The sequence below is a fragment of the Mustela erminea genome, chromosome 21, assembly GCF_009829155.1.
Source record: "Mustela erminea isolate mMusErm1 chromosome 21, mMusErm1.Pri, whole genome shotgun sequence".
Taxonomy (NCBI): Eukaryota; Metazoa; Chordata; class Mammalia; order Carnivora; family Mustelidae; genus Mustela; species Mustela erminea.
This window is the reverse complement of record NC_045634.1, coordinates 13,462,222-13,483,860: the sequence shown is the minus strand read 5'-3', so window position 1 is coordinate 13,483,860 and position 21,639 is coordinate 13,462,222. Positions and strand designations below refer to the sequence as shown.

General features: G+C 40.1%; 1 protein-coding gene across 4 annotated transcripts in view; it reads left to right on the top strand.

The window, feature by feature from the left end:
• Positions 1-21,639, top strand: part of FAT1 (FAT atypical cadherin 1) — a 125,769-nt gene that overhangs the window by 43,197 nt on the left and 60,933 nt on the right. For all 4 annotated transcript variants that reach the window (XM_032329214.1, XM_032329212.1, XM_032329213.1 and 1 more), the window contains exon 3: positions 11,324-11,638. In XM_032329214.1, the coding sequence (XP_032185105.1) occupies positions 11,324-11,638 (315 nt within the window). The remainder of the gene's footprint in view (positions 1-11,323; positions 11,639-21,639) is intronic.

The window sequence follows — 21,639 nt, the reverse complement described above, 5'->3', positions numbered from 1 at the left end:
GGTTAGGAATTAAGTGTTACACTTCTGGTAAGAGTCGTCTTCAATCTTGACTTTGAGTTTCTCAAGCATCACAATAGGTTATTAGTATTAATAACCTTTATTTCTATGCTAATCCCTTGGTCCTTATAATACATCTTATACATCTTGTTTTCCTCTTTTTTCATATATGAGGAAATTGAGGCATAACGTGAGTTTCTGAGTTCTTACAGGTACTGGGTTTGGCAGCAGAGTAAATCTTTAAAGTTAATATTGCCTCTGAATTGCACCTTTTAAATTTGTAAAATAATTTGAATTTTTAAAATATAAAAACTGCTTTGGAGTTAAAATAGAATTTAATACAGAACTTTTTTTCTTTTTTTATCGAAAGTGAGGGGAAATGTGACTTTAGAATGGATAGGAAAGGGAGGGGAGATTTGTATTTGCTTCAGCTGGTGTTCAGTTCATGTGAAACGCACCTACCTTTGGGCAGAGCTGAACCACGTGAGTCTTAGGTTTTATTTTAAGAAAAAGAAATAGGTGCAGTTTTCTGTGTTTAGAATCTGTTTTATAGGCAGCCTAAACAAACATTAGAAAAAGGAAAACTTGCTCTTCTACCAGCCTGATGCATTCTAGGACTTGGGAGACAACTGTCTCTTTTGGAAAGAGCTGTGTTTATACAGTGGCCGGCGTAATCCTCGATGGTACCAGCGGGAGCTCATTCCTTTCCTTCTTTAGCCAGGGAGTGCTGGACGGATTTTGGCATGAGGCTTCGTCATTGCAACTGACATTTTAATCGTTGAATAGCGCCTTGTCTTCTTCAAGCTAAAACATACTTTGCAATACAAATGTTTCGGGCAGTTGTTCCACTGGCTTATGGAAACCTGTCCATCACTCTTCACTCTAGTTGCTGACATTTCTTAAGTTCTGTTGAGGACACTTTGGATTCATCTTTTATACATGCAGGTTTAAAAAAATGTAGGAACTCTGTTGAATGAATTAAAGAAAGTGTCAGTAATGCCAATTTCAACATTAATCTCTAGGAAGATCTAGACCACTATAAGCAACATCAAAGTCCTTTTTAATGAAGAGGGTGTTATAAGATACAGTTTTTTAAAAAAATTTGTTTCTTACATTTTGGGATAGATTAAAAAGCCACTGAGATTTCTTTTCCGAAGAGGGGTATTCCTTAAAATACCAGTTTTTATCTGATACCAAACTTATATAGATGGCTTAACCTTTAGCATTTTGGATCTACTGCCCACCACTTAGTATTTTCAAGTTATTAACTGCATTCACAGTTCAATTATGACCTCACAGTGATCTTCAGTATTATATAACGCCTTATATACCACCTATTAGATTTCATGTAATATAAATCCAGTCTGAATTTTTATGTTGGCAGAATGATAGGAAGAACACAGTTCACCCCTGAACAATGTGGGGCTTAGGAGTGCTGCCATCCCCAGCCTCCTGGCAGTTGAAAATTGAATATAACCTGCCTCCCCCAGAGCTTAACTACTAATAGTCTACTGTTGACCAGAGGCTTTACCAGTAACATAATCCATTTAACACGTACTTGGTGTGCTACACGTATTATATATGGCTTTCTTATAGTAAAGTAACCTAGAGAAAAGAAAATGTTAAGAAAATCATAAGGAGGAGAACCTAGATTTACAGCACTAGAGCGCATCTGTTGAGAAAGAACCACTTGTAAGTGGGGAGCTGTGCGTTTCAAACCCGTGTTGTTCAGAGGTCAGCTGTGTATAGTAACTTTCTGAATCTGGAACAGTGTTGAATGCTATTTCATGTCCTTTTTCCTTTTTTATCCTAAACGTAGTCAGATGAGATTCTTACTTTGTGTAGGGATCTGTTTGGCCCACGTTTAGTTGGGTTTATACTTTAAGTCCTGTACTTCCTTCTTCCGTGGGCAAATGCTGGTAATCTTTTGTTATGTGTCAATTTTTCTTTTCGTTGATAGCGGTAGATTAATGAAGATCACCTACACAGGCTTACAAGAAAATAGCCAAACTTGAGAGTCAGACCTTCCTGTTGAGTCACAGCTCTGCTACCCCATAGGAATAAGAAAAGTCAAGGAAAGCACCCGGGTGCTTAGGAGTTTGGGCTCTGGAGCTAGTAGGCCACATTTTGGATTCTTTCTTCTCTGCAGCTAGTTGGGTAATTTAAGGCAATTTAACTTTTGAGGCTTAAACAAGTTATTGAATATAAGTGCTGTAATAAGATAGGTAACTGGTAAGGGAATTCACTAATTCATTGATTAATGTATTCTGTTATGATGGTGAATAAACAACTTTGAACAAGTGACTTTTCAGCTCAGAACCCCTGCATCTGGAACATGAGGAAAGACCACCAAACTTACTGAGTAATTGTGAGGATTAAATAATATGGTTCGGGGCACCTGTATGGCTCAGTAGGTGATGTGTCCGACTCTTGATTTCAGCTCAGGTCATGATCTCAGGGTCCTGGGAAAGAGCCCCAAGTTGGGTTCCACACTCAGTACAAAGTCTGCTTGGGATTCATTCTCTCTCTCTCTCTCTCTCTCTCTCTGTCTCTCTGCCTTTCCCCCTACTCCCCCGCTCTAAATAAATAAAATCTTAAATAATATGGCATATAGCATTTGCTCAATGTGCATCCAGTAAATATAATGTGGAAAAAATAATCAACATTGACAGCATCTAACATACACAGCAAACCACTAGAAACATTGCCTTAAGTATGTGAAATGTATCCTTTGAATTCTAATGCCTCCAGAGGCTGTTTTATGTATGTAGTTTTATCCATTTAATGTGTATTCAGATGTTACTTTTGATATCTAAGGATGATCCTCTTAAAGAGAGCTTATCCATGAAAGCCCTCATTAACAATATTAATGATTCTGACTTGGAAATCAGAACTTGGAATCACTTCTCAACAAGGCATGAAAACATGGTTTAGCAGAGCTTGCCATGGGAATGACTCTCTGCAAAGCTGAAGAAATCCCTGGACTTGAAACATGATGCTTAAAATCTGATTATGAACTTAATTAATATGTTTTAGTAAGTTTGCAAGTCAGAAAGCTTCCTCAGCTAATTTTAAAGCTATTGCAACAATTTTAATTGAAAGAGTTGGTAGATCTACATTTTAATTAAGATGATTTAAATAGGCAGTTTAAATAATGAAAAAACAGATTGGCAGTTACGGCATAAAAAACTTTCCCTTTAATCATTAATTTATGACCTAACTCTGGGCTGTATAATTACAGAATTTCCTAGACCTTAAACTTGTAATACAGTCGTTTGACATATAAATACTTTAGAATTTTAGTTGTTGCTGCTGTCACATTGTCCATTGTTACACATCTGTTTATATTAAATGGAACAGATAAATACTTGGAAAGAAAGTGTTTATCTAAAAATAGAAAGGGAAAATAAAATGTGAAGGTTATACTAGCAAAACTTTTAAAGGACTGCTGGTACTTAACGGTTTGTCTTTTTATCATGTGCATTTTAAATAGGGCTTAAAATTAATTGTTAAAGAAATTTAAGGATTAAAAAAATTGGTTCGTGGGTTGATTTTTCTTAATTGTCCCTCCATCATCGTGTTTATTTGTATGCCTCCCCACCTCCCTGCACATGTAATTATGTGTTTGTGTGGTTTTTATTTTTAGGACAGAACTAAACAAAACCAAAGTAATACTTTATATACTTCTATAAAGGTTTTTCATTTGTTTTCTTAACTTGTATATTACTGACATTTTTGTATGTAATGAATATACACAATTTTTTTTTTTTTTTTAAAGATTTTATTTGAGAGAGAGTAAGCACAAGCAGTGGGGAGAGGGAGAAGCAGGCTTTCGGCTGAGCAGGGACCCTGATGTGGGCCTTAATCCCAGGACTCCCGGATCATGACCTGAGCTGAAAGCAGACGCTTAACCCACTGAGGCACCCAAGGGACCCCATTCATACCTTTTTTTTTAAGCTTTTTCACATATATACTATTATGTATTAAAATGGTTTCCTTTTTCTCCTGAAACTATGAAATGTGCTTAATGTCTTAATGGCACAGAACAACAAGGTTTCTGTAGCGTCAGATACTTTACCTAGATCCCCAAATGCCATGAAGACAGCAAAAACAATTTTTTCCATCTGGTCATTACATTTTTTACATTCCACTGTAGCCAGGAGTTTTTCTCTGGAAACTGCAAGCTGTGTTCAGTTGCTTTCATGCTTCTCTCTAATTAGAGGACACAGCCAGAGACTGGGAGGTGCTGCGGTGTGATTCCCTGAAGCCCGTCTGTGGGATTGAATCCCAGTTCCACCAAGAGCAAACGGTGACTTTGGGCAAGTTGTTGACACTGTTTCGTCTCTTGTGAAATATGGTTGGTCATATTACCTCACTTCTTAGAGTAGCTGGAAAGATTAAATTAATTCCCATATGAGAAGTGTTTAGTATTTGGCGTATCATGAGCTCTAAATATGTATTTTTGGTAATAATAGTATCAGCAGTATCAGTAACATTTCATGGAACTTGCTATGTTTCCACTTACAAGTGGCTTCCCATCAAATGACACAGCAAGTCATTGGGTTTGAAAGATCAAGTCATGGTAATAATCAGTACCCTGTCTAGTTAAACTGGAGAAAGACGTTTACAACATGACTTACTCGGTCTTTAGCTGTAAGAGGGCAAAGAGTAGTAGTGAACTGAGTGGTGTGCCCATATACTGCCCAGCAGTTTGCTTGGCCCATGGAGGGTGCTGTGTATTTGATTCATCTTACTTATTTTGACCTTTTTATTATCAAAAGCATGGAGTAGAGCTTTTAACTCTTAATCTCGGGGTCGTGAGTTCAGGCCCCATGTTGGGTGTAGAGCTTACTTTAAAAAAAATTGATTTACATATATATATATCTTACATATATATATATATAAATTTAAATTTAAAAATTGTAAAATACAGTTTATAATTTTATGTATATAAAATTTAGTACGTAATGAAAATCAGATAAAAACAAATTTAGAACAATTTTATCACTTAAAGAAGGAAACAAATAGGTTAAAAGGAAAATTGAATGGATAGTACAGAGTTCCTATAGTGCCCCTATGGAACATACAGTTCACCCTAGTAACATCATACATTAGTGTGTCTGTTTGTTATAATTAATGAACACACATTGATATATTCTTATCAGTACTTTATTGAGCCCATAGTTCATTCAGATTTCCTTAGCTTTTTCCTAATGTTCTTTTTCTGGTCCAGGATCTTGTGCACCTTGCTCCATTACATTGAGTCCTGCCTTCTGGACTCCTCTTTGCTGTGACTGTTTCTCTGAATTACCTGGTTGGTGATGGACATCCTTTTATCAACAACACATGCTTAACAAGCTCCTACAGTTACCACGCCCTAAACAAAACATGTCTGCCCTTGAGGGTTTGCATTCAAGAGGGAGCTTATAGTCTACTTTTTAAAATTTATTTCATAACACATTAATATTGAGTGTGACAACTGTGGGACTTCTGTTTTTTCCCTAATTAGCAGGAAAAAATTGAGTAATTATTTATGGATTAATTATAGACAGATACTGCATCTCTAGTGTGTAGAAGGTATCTATTCTTTTAAAGTGTATTGTTGAAAAAAAATTTTTTAGAGTAAGTATTATTTTTATATTTGGGAAAACATTTAACTCCAGAAGAGTTATTTTGTGTATGAGACTACAGAACTGGAGGAAGAAGTAGTCAGTTGTTTCTTCCCTGTAGGAAAAATATTATACACGGTTATTTTTCATGTTTAAGTTTTTCTTGTGATTGACTGAAGAGGCGGTCCTAAGTTTGGTTCCAGAAAAGTTAAACATAAATAAATAAATAAATGTGGCATGATTACCAGAAGGGAGAGTAAAGTTTGCAAATTTATGTTGCTAGGCCACTGCTGATAAGTATTTTTGAGCTGGAGTTGCTGCAGAATCTGAAATAGCAGCAAGGTTTTGTTGAAACCTCTGGCACTGGGGCTTGATAAGGGGCCAAGACCTGTTGAACAAAGAAAATAGGAAAATTCCAGAAAGAAAGATGTTCTGTGGCCATGGAAATTTGAGTTAGTTAAAATACTTTTGGCAGTATAGTGGCTACGTATACTTTTACTTTTGCCTTAAAAATGAGTGTGTTGAAAGCATTCTGATCCACCTATGTCAGCTGGAGGACATGCTGGCCTTTGCTATTCAAGGACGATATTCGGGTTAACATCATTAGCCGTCAGGGGTGGATAGTAGGAATTACTTATTCTTGGAAACCTTTCTCTACTTTTGGGTCATTTACTTGAGCAACTGATACTGTACCCTGTGACCTTGGAATAATCAGGCTATGGAAAGACAGCATCAGTGTCTAATAATTATTTATGGTCAGGCGTGAATCTTCCAGAAAGACCTTTTGCCGTGAGTTCCATTTTTAGCCACACTGGTCAAGCTCTTTGAACAATTACATTGTATTTATTTCCCCTTTCAGTCTAGCTGTTCCACTGTATGCACATTTAAAGTCAGTTTCCATAGTGACATCTGGTGGTGGCTTTGAAATCCTGGAGAGTATGTTTGGAATGATAAATATTTTTACTTCAGTAGCTCCAGATTTCCGGCTTCTTTCTAACTTTTCAGCTTATTAACAACCTTTCTTGAAAATGTCTTCATTGTACTCTTGAGGTTGGAAGCCAAGTCATTTATTGCCTCCGTCATGTTTCATTAAAGCAAAGGAATGATTCCTTGTAACATTGCTGAGTGTTGCATATAACAGGCTTGTCTAAACTTGCCTCCATGCTCAAAATATACATCCCAAAATCCCAGAGCAGCACCCCTACTTTACCTACTGCTCGTGTACCAGAACCTCATGATCAGTAGAAAGGTGTCGTTCTCATGTTGCCTTTCTCACTGTTACTTTCTCTTGGAGCGCTGGTCACTCCTCCTCTGGCTGGAGGGACTGCTGGGGAAGCTCTGGGCTCCCACCTCCCACTCTTAACAGCCTGGGTTTACATCTGGTTGCGTGCCATTGTTGCTCTCTCAGGAAGTGAAAGCGGAATCAAAAAATAGAGGAGAGATGGCAGAGATAGAAGGGAAGAAGCGTGAAGACACGAGGAAGACCACAGGGAAGAGTTAGTGCGCCGAGATCTGTATGTGCCCATCAGTACGGTATTACTGTGGTATGTGTTCATGAAAAGTACCTTAAACACTGGAGTTTGAACATTTGTAACTGTTGATGGTTCCTTTGCGAATTGTTTCAGGAAAAGGGAATTTATAACGTAGTGCGGAATCAGTGGTTATTGGAAGTGGTTATGGGAAGCGGGTTCATGGGAGAAGGAGGAATGAGGTGGTTTTGAGAATAAACCGTAGATTCATTTCCTCGGCCGGCTGGGAACCTTAGCTGCTGCTTACCAGTGTCAAAGGAACTAACTAGAAGTCCCCGTGTGGAATTTTGAAGATTTCTCTTTTGTGAATGAATGAAGGTTGCAGAAGACATCCGTGTGTCCATACTGATTGTGTTCCCGGAAGGACTGGGAGCATGGGTAGGACGGTGGACACCGTGACTGGAAGAGTGGACCCTGCTTGTGGTCAGGCTTCCTGACAGTGGGTCTGAGGGTCATCTCAGAGGCCAGGACCCCTGTAAAGAATGAACAGTTGTGACAAGCCGCTGACCGAGGCGGGTGCCTCATTCTGGATTCTGAACTCTTTACCTGCTCAGCTTCCTGCCCGTGGCAAATCCTTCCCCTTTCTGTAAAAACAAGGGAGTTGCACTGTTGAATTGCTGAAGGGTTGCTGGTCTACTGTTGTTGATTTTTGAGGTCACCATGGCTAGATCTGCTGCTCCGTCTTTCTTGCTTTATTAGGCAGATGGCTTCTAGCCGGTCCTGGACCAGTGCAGTCCGTTCTTCCTAGGTTCCCGGTGGAACTCACTGCGGTGCTTTATGCCTGCTCCACAAGTTCCTGCCTGGGAGACTTCCCTGGATGCATCTCGCGACTGAGCAGACGGATGAAGAAGCAGAACATAAAATAGCTTTGCATACATGTAGTCTTTTCCCACCTACTTTCTGCTTTTAAAATAGTGCTTAGAATTCGAATCAGTGGTTAGAATAGTACTTGGGCACTGCCCCTGAACGTCTGTTGACCAAGTGGAGGCCTTGAATCTTCTCTTTGAATATCCTTTAAGTGTGGGGAGGGCCATTACTTAATCAATTGAAAACTTGTAGCCTCTCCTGGTGGCCACCAGTGTCCTTGGTGCTGTGGGGTTGTGACCGTGACCCTGGGCCTGATCGTGACAGTATAGCCTGTGGTGAAGACCCTGAGTTCTGCAGTCAGATCATCTCAGATCCCACTTCTACCTCGTAACCCTTGACCGGGGCTATTTCTTTTCTTTCTTTTTAAAAATATTCCATTTGTTTATTTGATAGAGTGAGCGAGCACACCCAGGGGTAAGAGGGAGAGGGAGAGGGAGAAACAGGCTCCCAGCTGAGCAGGGAGCCTGGTGCAGGGCTCGATCCCAGGACCCCGGGATCATGACCTGAGGAGAAGGCAGATGCTTCACTGACTGAGCCACCCAGGCCCCCTTCTCTCTAACTTTTAATGTTTAGTAATATCTGGAAGTTACCTGAGACTTGGAAACTTCCCTCTCCTAATGGTGGCTAGGAGGTCATGCAAAGAAGGGGATCATTGGTCCTCTAGGGGGAGAAGGGGAGCTCACAGCAGAAGGCGTCTTGGAACACTACAGTCTGGGTGCCCACAGACGAGACTTGAAGCAGAACCTGATGGAAAAGAAATACCTACTTTTGTCTGTGATTTAAACCTTGTATTTGCATTTTATATTATATACTTATTTATAAAATGCAAATATATTTTTTCTTTTTTTTCTTCTACCTTGAAACTGGAGAAAACTATTATATGCAAATGGACATTTAGTAGAGTTCTTCTGAATCCTGATGTGTAAACAAATGAATAAGAGGTTTCACTCTTGTCTTTTTAGAGTTTTCACATTAAATTTTGTTTATTACACTTTGTCAAACTACCACAGACTGATGGCACTGACGTTAGAGATTCGTGGAGTTTGAACTCTGGCTCTGACATTTATTATGACTGGGAAAGGTCCTCATCTCTTAATCTGAGGTTTTCATCTGTGGTATCGATATAATAAGGCCACATGTGTAGTCAGGTTGGCTATAACGGCTAAATAAGGTAGTATGTGTGGGACCATTATCATAGGGCCTGGCACATAGTAAGCACTGAGCAGACTTGTTTCTGTAGTGATCATTGTCATTAAATGCCTACAGATCACATTTAGTGCGACACAATTTTAAAAAGTCAGTAGCAGCATGAATGATTTGAGTATTAGAACCAGAAAGAAGTGAATACAGCACCATGTAGCTGTCTTCCTGAGGTTTGCTAACACTTCTCCTGTCAAATGAATTATGTTCCATTTTAATGGCAGAACACAGAGGAACATACGCACACTCATTTATTAATATGCAATCCTAATAGAGAGAGCGTTCTGTTATTCCCTGACTTCTGTGTATCCATTGATGGGGCCAATGAAAGGAGAAATTGGAGATTATTTTTCCTTGGTCACTAAGGACGCTGTTCTTTCAGGCTAAAGACAAGTAGAACTTTACTAATTCAGTGAACAGATTGGGTATGCATAGACTATGTTTGGTACAGACAAAAAGGAAAACATGTTGAGCTTTTCTGACCATTACCTCTGTTGCACAGGGAAACCAGTTAGCTGCTTTTTATTTAAGAGTTGAGAGGCTTTGTTCATTATTTCTAGGAGTATTACAGATCCATTTTGGGCATTTGCTAATAAGACTTAATGAAACAGTTGCAACTAGTATGCTTTCTGAATAGCAGTACTCATTTCATGATCATTTATTTCATATTTTAATATTTAGTTAAGTTTGGTATTTATAACTTATAAACCTTTGGGAAATGTTCGCTATAATGATGTGACATTCAAAACAAATGAGTTTTTGAGATTTTAATTACTTCACATAAGCAAAGATTTACATTTATGCAGTGATCAAAAAGTAACAAATACAGATTTATGTTTGGTTGAGATAAATACTGTTTCATTTCTCAGTGCAGATTAAATTGACGTTTGTTCTTTTTCCTGTACTATTTTGCATTAAGTGGGAAACCTGTAATGCTAGAGTTGTAGGATTTCCAAAGTCCAACCTGGACCATAGTGTTGAAACCCCAAAAGTAGCATTCATTCAGAATGATTAAAGCACAAGGAAAAAAATACAGTGACATATTTTGGGAAAGCCAAAGGACAGGATAACAGGATAAATTGAATAAAAAGGTGGGATTTGCCTAAGAGTAATGGATATTTTCATTTTATCATCACCCTGGGAAGTGGTTAATCCTGGGATGAAGTAAGCTTTTGACTGGTTTTAGTGGCTGGGCCAGAACATGACAGACATGTTAACCCGCTTCTTCGTAATCCCGTAATTCACCTTTTACTGGTTAATTTAGTAGGAAATGTGTTGTAGTTTGGGTCGCAGTGGAGGGACTTTCTGTACCAACTTCAGTTCAGGCATCTGTTCGTGTTTGTTCATTTAATATTATTGGCCCTGGGTCAGGTGCTGTCCTGGTACTCAAGAAGGATGTGACCTCTGCCCTTGGGGATCTTACTTTGTCCTGGGACACTTTATTTAGCACACTGGTTGTCTTGCCATTAGCCTAAGCGGATTAAACGGTTTCATTCTGTGCACAAGAGACTTGAGCAGACCTTTATTCTGGACTTGGAGGGGCTGTGCTCTGCAGGGTGTGTAGACCGGACTGCCATGTGTGGAGCAGCATCGCTGCAGCCTCCGTATCTCAACTCTGGCGGTGGCCATGGGAATGCAGTGTGGGAAGCAGGGGCTGCTAGGCCATGGGGACTCTGATCTGGGACACGGCTTTTTGATTTAGAGGTCCCTGATGGACCTCCAGGAAAACTTGCAAATTTCATCTTCGGAAGCACAGAGTGTTGGGCCATTAGCTGATCTCTTAGTGCCCATCTCACTGCTTTTCTCGAGACTTAAATGACACATTCTTCATAGAGTGTTCTGCATAGTGCCTGACCCCTAACACTAATAACGACGAACACTTTTACAGCTGATACTATGTGCCAAGCGCTCTTCTGATTGTTAATATGTCTATTCACTCATTTAATCAACCTGTAAACATGCGTTCCATCTTCTAGGAAGAAACAGAGGCACAGTGATGTTAGGCAACTTGTCCAAGGTCTCTCAGCTGTAAGCGACACATAAGCCCTTGAGAAATGAAAGTTGTTATTTGGGTTGACCCTGGGTCCATTGTTGTTGACGTGTCGTCGTCTTTCTTCACAGGTGTCATAGAGACTTCAGAGCGACTGGACCGGGAGTCCACCTCCCACTACTGGCTCACGGTCTATGCAGCGGATCGGGGTGTCGTGCCTCTCTCTTCGTTTATCGAGATCTACATAGAGGTTGAGGATGTCAATGACAACGCACCACAGACGTCAGAGCCTGTTTATTATCCAGAAGTAATAGAAAATTCTCCCAAGGATGTATCTGTGGTGCAAATAGAGGCATTTGATCCAGATTCTAGCTCTAATGACAAGCTGATGTACAAAATAACGAGTGGAAATCCACAAGGATTTTTTTCAATACATCCTAAAACAGGTATGTGGTAATGGTATTGTGTGAAATGTTCATGCTTACACTTCTTGATACGGGGAAGTTAAGAATTTTCTAAATTTACCACGTTTCTTTATTTTGATAAATCATTTCCCTCTTGAGTTATTCAGAACAAGGCTTTATTTCCAGATGAGAATTAAGTCCAAATGTTTTTCTTTATCCCCTTTGAAGTTGTCTTTATAGAGCTTACTTTATCGCTTTGCTCATTAGTAGAATTTTACTTAAGGGGAAAAAAACAAATACAGTGTTTTAATAATAGCTCCTAAGTTAGTGGTATGTCTTAAACTTCCTGCAAATTCTACTGCTGCTAAGTATTCTAATTTTCTGAAGTCTGCATTTTATGAAGAATTATCAAAGGAATTTATTTCACAATTCATAGTATTTTTCTGTGTGGTTTTAGCATTTTTTCATAAAAATGACTCTACAGCCTAGAGGGGATCAAGATTAAACAGTTTTCAAATTGGGAGCAGTTACTTTCTTGAACTGACGCATCAAGTTTTCCTTATTTCCCCAGGTTGTTTCCCGCCTGCTTGTAAGTGGATAGTTCCTCGACTCCAAAATCCTCTTCCAAAATCCTTATCAACTTTTAATCTTTGTTCTTTTACATTTGACAGCACCTCTGATTTTTTTTCCTCCAGTCTTGCTTCATTTCTCTCTTTCTCTCTCTCTCTCTCTCTCACACACACACACCCGCCCCAACACATAGCTTCCATGTAACAACCATTTGTATCATACTCTTTGATTTCTTGATCACAGTTAAGGCAGAATCGCCATATGACATTGAGAGGACAGTTTATTTGTAGGAAAAAAAACTTATCAGATAGATCACTGGCCTATGAACATAGGGATATTTCAGTGATGTGGTACTTTTCAGTAGAATCTGGTTAACAGAAAATTCTGAAGAGGGAGATTGACTGAAATGCATGTGTACATTCCCCGGTCATGTCTTTGCTAATTCTGTCTTTTTCATAATTCTAAGGGAGTTGGCGTGTTTAGTTACTGGGTTGTCTATTTCATACATTAAGGAAGTAATATACAAAAATCAGAATTAAGGAGGTATTCTCTACTTCCTTACCAGTCTTTGCTGCCCCCCCGCCCCCTTTTTCTTTGTAATGTTCTTTGTTGAACTCTTGGCAACTCTTCAAGGAATTCTTGAGATAGAAAGAGGCTTGAGGTTAGTATCTCTGTACCAAAGCTGCTGTACAAAGATACTGGGTAGAAATCAGTGTGCATGTTTTTTCTCTTTAAAAAAAAAAAAAAAGTTAAAATATTGATTTTTTTAAAACCTCTTGTCATTCATAGAGTCCATCCTGATTGTTGAAAGTAAACTTAAGAGCAAGATTTATCGAGAATCTGCTTGAGATTCTCTTTTTGCCCCTCCCCACTATGCATGCACACTCTTTCTAAAAACATTTAAATGATTTAAGAATGATTGAGCTGACAAAGTACAACATCCGTTCATAATAAAAAACCTGCAAAGTTAAAAACAAAGTTAAACAAACAAACAAAAAACCAAAAAACAAAGTTAAAAACAACAACAACAACAAAGTTTTGAGGGAACATCCCTTAACATAATAAAGGCCTTATATGAAAGCTTATATCATTCTTAATGGTGAAAAAGTAAGAGCTTTTCCTCTACTAAGGTCAGGAACAAGACAGGGATGTCCACCCTCACCATGTCTACTCGGCATAGTATTAAAAGTCCTAGCCACAGCAATCAGATAACAAAAAAGAATAATACAAGGCATCTAGATGGGTACCAGAAAGTAAAACTCTCATATTTGCTGATGACATATACAGAAAAACCTAAAGATTCCACCAGAAAACTGCTAGAACTAGTAAATGAATTTAGCAAAGTCACAAGGTACAAAATCAATGTATAGAAATCTGTTGCATTTCTATACACCAGTAAGGAAGCAGGAAAAAGAAAAAAAATAAGAAAACAATCCTGTTTACAATGGCATTCAAAATAATAGGATACCTAGGGATAAACCTAATCAAAGAGATAAAAGACCTATACTCTGAAAACTATAAAAAACTAATGAAAGAAATTGAAGATGACACAAAGAAATAGAAAGATATCCTATGATCATGAATGGGAAGAACAAATACTGTTAAAATGTCTATTTACCCAAACCAGTCTGCACATTTAATGCAGTCCCTTTCAAAGTACCAACAGCATTTATCATAGAGGTAGTACAGACAATCCTAAAATTTGTATGGAAACATAGATGATCCTGAATAAGAAAAGCAGTCTTGAAAAAGAGAAGGAAAGCTGGAGGCATCACAATTTCAGACTTCAGTTCTATTACAAAGCTGTAGTCATCAAAGCAGTATGGTACTGGTGCAAAAACAGACACATGCATCAGTGGAGCAGAGTAGAAAACCTAGAGATAAACCTACAACTGTATGATCAATTAATCTTTGACAAAGCAGGAAAGAACACCCAGTGAAGAAAAGACAGTCTCTTCAAAAATTGGGGTCAGGAAACTGGACAGCCACACACAGAAGAATGAAACTGGACTACTTGCTTATAGCACAGACAAAAAATACATTCAAAATGGATGAAAGACCTAAATGTGAGACCTGAAACCATAAAAGTCCTAGAGGAGAACACAGGCAGTAACCTCTTTGACATTGGCCATAGCAGCTTTTTTCTAGATATGTCTCCCAGGCAAGGGAAATAAAAGCAAAACTAATCTGTTGGGACTGCATCAAATAGACAGCATTTGCACAGCAAAGGAAACCAAACGAAAAGGCAACCTAAAGAATAGGAGAAGATCTCTACGAATCACATAGCTGATAAAGGGCTAGTATCCAAAATCCCCAAAACAAGTAATCCAGTTTAAAAATGAGCAGAAGACATGAACAGACATTTCTCCAAAGAAGACATCCAGATGGCCAACAGATCCGTGAGAAGATAGATGGTCAACCTCACTCCTCATGAGGGAGATACAGTTCAAAACTACAATGAGACCTCACCTCACACCTGTCAGATTGGCTAAACAGGAAACAACAGGTGTTGGCGGGGATGTGGAGAAAAAGGAAGCCTCCTGCACTGTTGGTGGGAATGCAAACTGTGCAGCCACTCTAGAAAACAGTATGGAGGTTTCCTCAGAAAGTTAAAAAACGAGAAAAAAAAAGAAAAAAAAAACAGGGACACCTGGGTGGCTCAGTCAGTTGGGCATCTGCCTTCCACTCAGGTCATGATTCCAGAGTCCTGGGATCAGTGTTGCTCAGGCTTCCTTGCTCAGCAGGGAGCCTGCCTCACCCTCTACTTGCCCCCGCCCCCGCCCCAAAACCCACTTGTGTGCTCTTTTTCTCTTTCTGAAAATAAAATCTTTAAAAATAAAAGTTAAAAAAATAGAACTGTCCTATGACCCAGCGATTGCACTACTGGGTGTTACCCAAAAAATACAAAACACTAATTCAGAGGGAAACCTGCATCCCAATGTTTACAGCAGCATTATTTACAATAGCCGAACAACAGAATCCACTCAGTTGTTCATCCATAGGCAAGCAGATGAAGAAGTGTTATGTACACACACACACACACACACACAGGAATATTATTCAACTGTTAAAAAAAATGAAATCTTGCCATATGCAACAACAACATGGATGGAGCTAGAGAGTATATATAGTATATATAGTAAGTCTGACAGATAAAGACAAATACTGTACTATCTTGTATGAGGAACTTAAGGGGAAAAAAACAAATAAGCAAGGAAAAAAAAGAGCCAGAGAGAGATAAACCAAAAAACAGACTTTTAATTATAGAGAACAAACGGATGGTTCCTCGAGGGCAGGCGGGTGTGTGTGGGGGGGTGGGGAATGTGTGAAACAGGTGACAGGGATTAAAGAGTACACTTACCGTGATGAAACAGAATGAAGACCGAAAAATAAATTGAAAAGAATAATTGAGCCGTCTACGAGTTTAATTACAGAAGAGAGAAGGGGGATCTGAGAGTTGTTTGGAAGCGCTGGGAGGAGGGCTGGAATAAGAGATTATACAGGGACGGGGAGACGTGGAGACTGGCAGTCACATCTGTAAATGATTCACCAGAGGCTTGTTGAAGTGGCCTAGTTGCGGACTGGTTTTCACCGCACAAGTGGTAACCAAGTTCAGCTTCGTTTTGGTGAAGTAAAATGAAAGAAAATGAAGCCAAAAAATTAGAAGGCACTATGAAACATCAAAGAAAAAAGATAAGTTTATAAAAATTTCACAGGATTTTGGAGTCAAACTGGGAGACAAGAAATCTAGAAGTTAAACCTTTGAGGTGATGATTCAGGAATAGAACTACCCCTGATTTTACAGTTGTTCCATGAATTCGACTTTAAAATGCTTTCCTTTTTGTCTTCTCTCTCTCTTAGATTAGGGTGAGTCCTCTGGGCAGAGACAGGCAAACAAACGAGCAGTAAATGTCTTTGTGAATCTCTGAGCCAGGACTCTGGGTCTGGGCACAGTGTGTAATTAAGGAGAAGAAGAAAGACGCTGAAATTGCTGGTGTCGGTTAGAGCTGCTTCGAAACCTTGCTTCTCTCCGGGCCTCCGAAATGACCACTCCACTGCTCTGCGGGTGTGTCTCGCGGAAATGTGATTAATGTGGCATTGCGGCTTCCTCTTACGGCTCTCATTCCTGACAGCTCTTAGGCGGGCTGTCTGCAGAGACTTCTTGATCTTCAGGGAGAATAGACCCCTTCCAGGAGTCCACGGCTTGCTCCGGAGCCCGTGGGTGGAAAGCTGTGCATCCCGCTGTCGGCACGGCAGGAGCAAATTGAGGATTACAAGGAGACTATTTCTTTATGAGTTGAAGATAGATAATAGTGGGGAATAACTATAGTTAGAACACAAGGATGTTTTTGTTGTGAAATATATTACAAACTGCATGGTTAGTAAAAGAGTCTAACCATTTCACAAGTTGAGTAAAGTCTCTAAAGATCAGGAAGTAATTGTATTTTAGCTCGGACATTACTGAAGGTTAAATCTAACTTTGCAAGGCCTGTCTCCAGATGATTCTGTTCTCCCAACTCAGCAGAAACTTTGAGCCTGATCCTCGGGGCCCAAACTGCAGTGCTTTAAAGTATACATCTTGCTCAAAACGTTCAGAGCAGACCTGTTTTTAATGGGTAGATCGGTATTATTGGAGGCCAGATTGTGGAAGCTGATGAAAGAGTCTACTAGAATGAAGTTCCCCTGATTTACCGACCATAACACCACCTGGAGACCCTAAATCATGTTCCTAAATAATTAATGGCTGAGTGAGAAAATCACTGGGCTGGAAATCCAGAGATCTGGGCGGCAGTGAGGCTCTCACCTCTGGGATCGTGGGGAAAACTGCTTCCAGGTCCTTCTGTCTTGTGATTAGTGATGAGCTTTTGCACGCCTGTTGAGGAACGTCTACACACAGTGCAGACCACTCAGAATCATTCATGGGAGAGAGGTCTCCGCCCCTTCCATTTGCATGGGCTACATTTGCCGTGTTCACTGTGCATAAGATAATCAAGGTTTTGGTAGGTTGATCCAGGATAAACACACTTGATGGAATAAAAAGAAAAAGTTTAACAAACACACTTGATGGAATCTACTTGCTCCTTAGTGGTAAACATCAGTTTAGGACCCTGGTGATATATCAGAATGTGCAACAGACTAGAGAAAGCCTAAACTCATTGTCATTCAAGTCATTTGTTTTTCCATCGAGTCCTTCCTGAGCCTCTCTTCTGTATACAGAACCTTAAGAGATGCTTTGAAAGTTCATCTGCGTGAGTGAAATGGCAAAGGGGAACCTGTGGGGTACGGGATAGCATGGCCCCAAGCTCAGATAGACACCTCCGGAGGAGGTGAGAAACAGAGTGATGGGGTGAGTGTAGTTAGGAGGATGAGGCCCCCCGAACAGGTTACTGCACTGGTTTTGAAGGTGGGGAAGTGGGTGGTGGAGAAGAGGTACGGGTGCTTGTCCTGGTGGGGGGCACTTTGATGGTGATAATGACTAGCAGCCACGCGATGAAGTTAGAGCAGTGTGTGGGAGAGTGGCTGCGTGTGCTGGAAAACCTTCCAAACCAGAACAGCTCAAAGACAATATGTATGGTGTGGTTTTTTGTTTTTTTTTTAAATTTCTTTTAAGATTTTATTTATTTATTTGTTAGAATGAGAGAGCACCAACAGGGGGAACCCTAGGCAGAGGGAGAAGCAGACACCCTGGTGAGCAGAGAGCCCAATGCAGGACTCAATCCCAGGACCCGGGGGTCATGACCTGAGCCAAAAGCAGATGCTTAACCAACTGGGCCACCCAGGCATCCCAGTATTTATGCTATTTTTATAAATAATGACCTATTTTCAAGAATGTGGCTGTAATTCTTCGGAACTTTTGATAACATCTGAATCAGATGACCTCACCAACTCGTTTTGGAGAGGAAGGGAATGTGTCCGCAGTGCTTTTTTTCTCCTTTTGTCAGAGTAGGACAAATATTTTTTTGAAAAGCAAAACAAAACAAAACAAAAACCCTTCCTAGGACTGGATTTGATACTCTGAATTTTAGGTTCAAACAGCACGTTTGAATGAACATTTTTGAATTTTTTTTTAATCTTCTGAAGTTGTTGGTTGTTTTTGTGTGTGTGTGTGTGTGCGCGCGCTTGATTATGATACCAGGAACTGTCTTCTGCATCTCAGATGGTTCTTTTTTTTTAATTTAAAGACTTTATATATTTATTTATTTGTCAGAGAGTGAGAGAGAGAAAGCACAAGCAGGCAGAGGCAGAGAGAGAAGCAGGCTCCCTGCTGAGCAGAGAGCCCGATTCGGGACTCCATCCCAGGACCCTGAGATCATGACCTGAGCCGAAGGCAGCGGCTTAACCAACTGAGCCACCCAGGCGTCCCATCTCGGATGGTTCTTACGTTAAGTAGGAGGGCAGAGCTTTTCTTTCCCAGGATGAATAAGCAGAAGAGACTTGCTCTGTTTTCCTTTGCTGACACACACACTTCTTTGACACCATGAATTTATGTAACATGTTTTGTTTGAATATGTCCAATTTCAGGGTAAATTCACTCCCACCCCCCACCCCAAATTGACCCCCACCTTTCCTCTGGCAACAATCAGTTCTCTGTCTTCAAGAGTCTTTGTTAAATTTGCTTCTTTTAACATAAATCCTGCCGTTGCTTGTGGGAGACAGACAAGAGCAGAGAATGTTAGATTGTCTGAGCCTCGGCAGCCCTAGCTCCTGCAGACCCCTCACGGCTTCTTGTGTCAAGGACAGTGAAGAAGGGGGTCCTGAACAAAAGGAACTAGTGTGCACCTCACAGGTTTCATGATTTACGAGTAGCCTCAGGAAACTGAAACCACCCGAGCAAGAGCAAAATGTCTTTATATTCATTGTTAACAATTTTACTTCTGAGGAGTGAAAGGCTACTTTCATAATCGGCACATAATTTTGAAGTGTTACTTTTGTGCATGGGCGTGCTTTAGAAAAGACCAGAGTTATAGTCTCTCATCTGTTTATTTGGTATTTTCAAGTTTTGGATACGAAGCAAGAAGTGCTCTTATTTTTAAAAAGTTACACTGAGGGCACCTGGGTGGCTCAGTGGGTTAAAGCCTCTGCCTTCGGCCCAGGTCATGATCCCAGGGTCCTGGGATCGAGCCCCACATCTGGCTCTCTGATCAGCGGGGAGTCTGCTTCCCTTCCTCTCTCTCTGCCTGCCTCTCTGCCTACTTGTGACCTCTGTCTGTCAAATAAATAAAAAGAAAATCTTAAAAAAAAAAAAAAGTTACACTGAAGTCTAACTGACACACATTTAAAGTCATCCATTCGATAAGTTTTGGCATAGCAATACAACTATGAAACCATTCCCACACGCAAGCAGTGAATGCGTCTGACTCTTCCAGAAGATTCCCTGGCCTCCTTGTATCTTTCTATAACCCTCGCCCCAACCTTGCCCCCATCCCCATGCAACCGCTCATCTGCTTTGGGTCACTGTGTATGAGTGTGCATTTCCTAAAGCTTTAGGTAAATAGACTCAGAGAATGTATACTCTTTTTTTCTTGGTAAAGTGTCTTGGATTTAGCATATTTGAGATTCATGCATGTGGGAGTGAGTACCAAAAGTACGTTTCTTTTTATTGCTGAATATCCTTTGCAGAGACACACTATAATTTACCCAGTCACCTGTTGATGGGCATGTGTGTTCTTGCACTTTATGGCTGCTACAAATAGAGCTACTGGGAACATTTGAGAATAAGTCTTCCTGCGGATCTGTACCTCCATTTCTCGCCCCTTTCACCTGGGCGTGGACAGTCGTCTAGAAACTGTCTTGAGGCTGTAAGCTGGAATGTTTGTAGGTCTTGCCTTGTTTGTTTCTCATCTCTGTCTTTGTTTGATACCTGGTGTTCCCATAAACCTTTACTTCATTTATTTTGTCTGTTTTGTTTGTATATTTCCTGGTGGAGGGTAAATCTGATCCCCTGGCTGGAAGTGGAAGTTCAACTATTGCTTTTTAATGGGGGGGGGACGGCTTACTTACTTTAGAACTGCCATAAATATGTCTGTACCTTTAAATTAAATCTCGTGTAATAAGTAGTAGGAGTCTTCTTAGCCGTGTGTGTGTGTGTGTGTGTGTGTGTGTGTGTGTTTTAAGGAGTGAAAATTGAGTTTCTAGATTTATCTTAAGCAGAAACTTAGCAACATTTGGGGTATGTTTCTAGAGTTTGTAGAGATACAGATCACTGTACACTTCGGTCCACAAAATTGCATCACAGTATTGTATCTAATGCCCAGAATGGTGATTCTCAAGTTCTGGCTGGTACCAGTCATTCTCTCTGTGTTCTGTTTACTAAGAATGGAAAGCAGATGTGTGTTTGAGTGTCCGTGCTTGCATGCATGCCTGTGTGTGTATAACCTACTTCCTAAATTACTGGTTAGAAATGGGTAATGCATTCAGAGTACAAAATTCAGAAGGTACCCAAAAAAATCCAGTGAAAATTTTTGTTCCTTTTAAATTCCGTAGACATCCTGTTTCCTTTATTAGTATGTTAACTATGTCATATTTTCTATATCTTTGATGTTCTTGTGTCTAGGGCCCCCCTGACCTGGGCAGAGACTCCCTCACGGACTAGCCAGCTTGAGAGAAAGCAGAGGATCCACTTTCCATATGCACAGTAGCCCATCCAGAGCCCTGCTTGGAATCACTTCTTCACAGAGCTACTATGCACCCGAGCCCTTTCTCTCCACCTGCCTTCATCTCCCAGGCTCAGGTTCCAGGCAGCCCTCTCTGCTCCAGAGCCCACTGAAATAATTGAAACCAGCCTGTTGACCTGCTGGTGCCGCTTTGTTTATTTTGTAGAACCCGCAACAGAATCTCTTGCCCACGCTTTCTCCTCCTTCCTTCTTCCTCCTGGCCCATGTGGTGGGTCCCTGGGTGCCCGCCCTGTGGTATGGTGTGGCCTGGTGTGTCCCTTCTCTGGGAATTGTAACAGATGACCTCTTCAGTGACCGTGGTCTCTTGACTTTTTGGCCTCATCATACTTGAATGATAAAATCTACATTTTGAAACATCTAGAGGAAACTAGTGTTTGCAGTTTCTTTCCCTTCTATACAAGCAAGAAGTCCTATAATTTTTTTCTCCTTTTTCTAAACAGGTACCAGCATAAGACACATAGTGATACTCATCTTGGGTTTTCTCTTATCTGTAGTAGGTGATGCTACGCTTTAGGAAAGTGGTTTTATTTATGGATGGACTTTGCCACATTGTTACAGGAATATATGTGCATATCCACATCAATTTCAACACCCATTTTGCTGATCCAGTGGTTTTACGCTGTCTAGTAAATATGTGTTTTAGATCTTCTTATCTGCTGATGTGCGTCTTCCTGTTGGGAACAAATAAACTGAGAACAATTTTTATGGTTAAAAATAAATGCATCAGAAAAGTTTGTTAAGTAAAACTAGAGGCATTATTTTTTAATATATGCATGTGAGCTTATGTAATTACTGTGT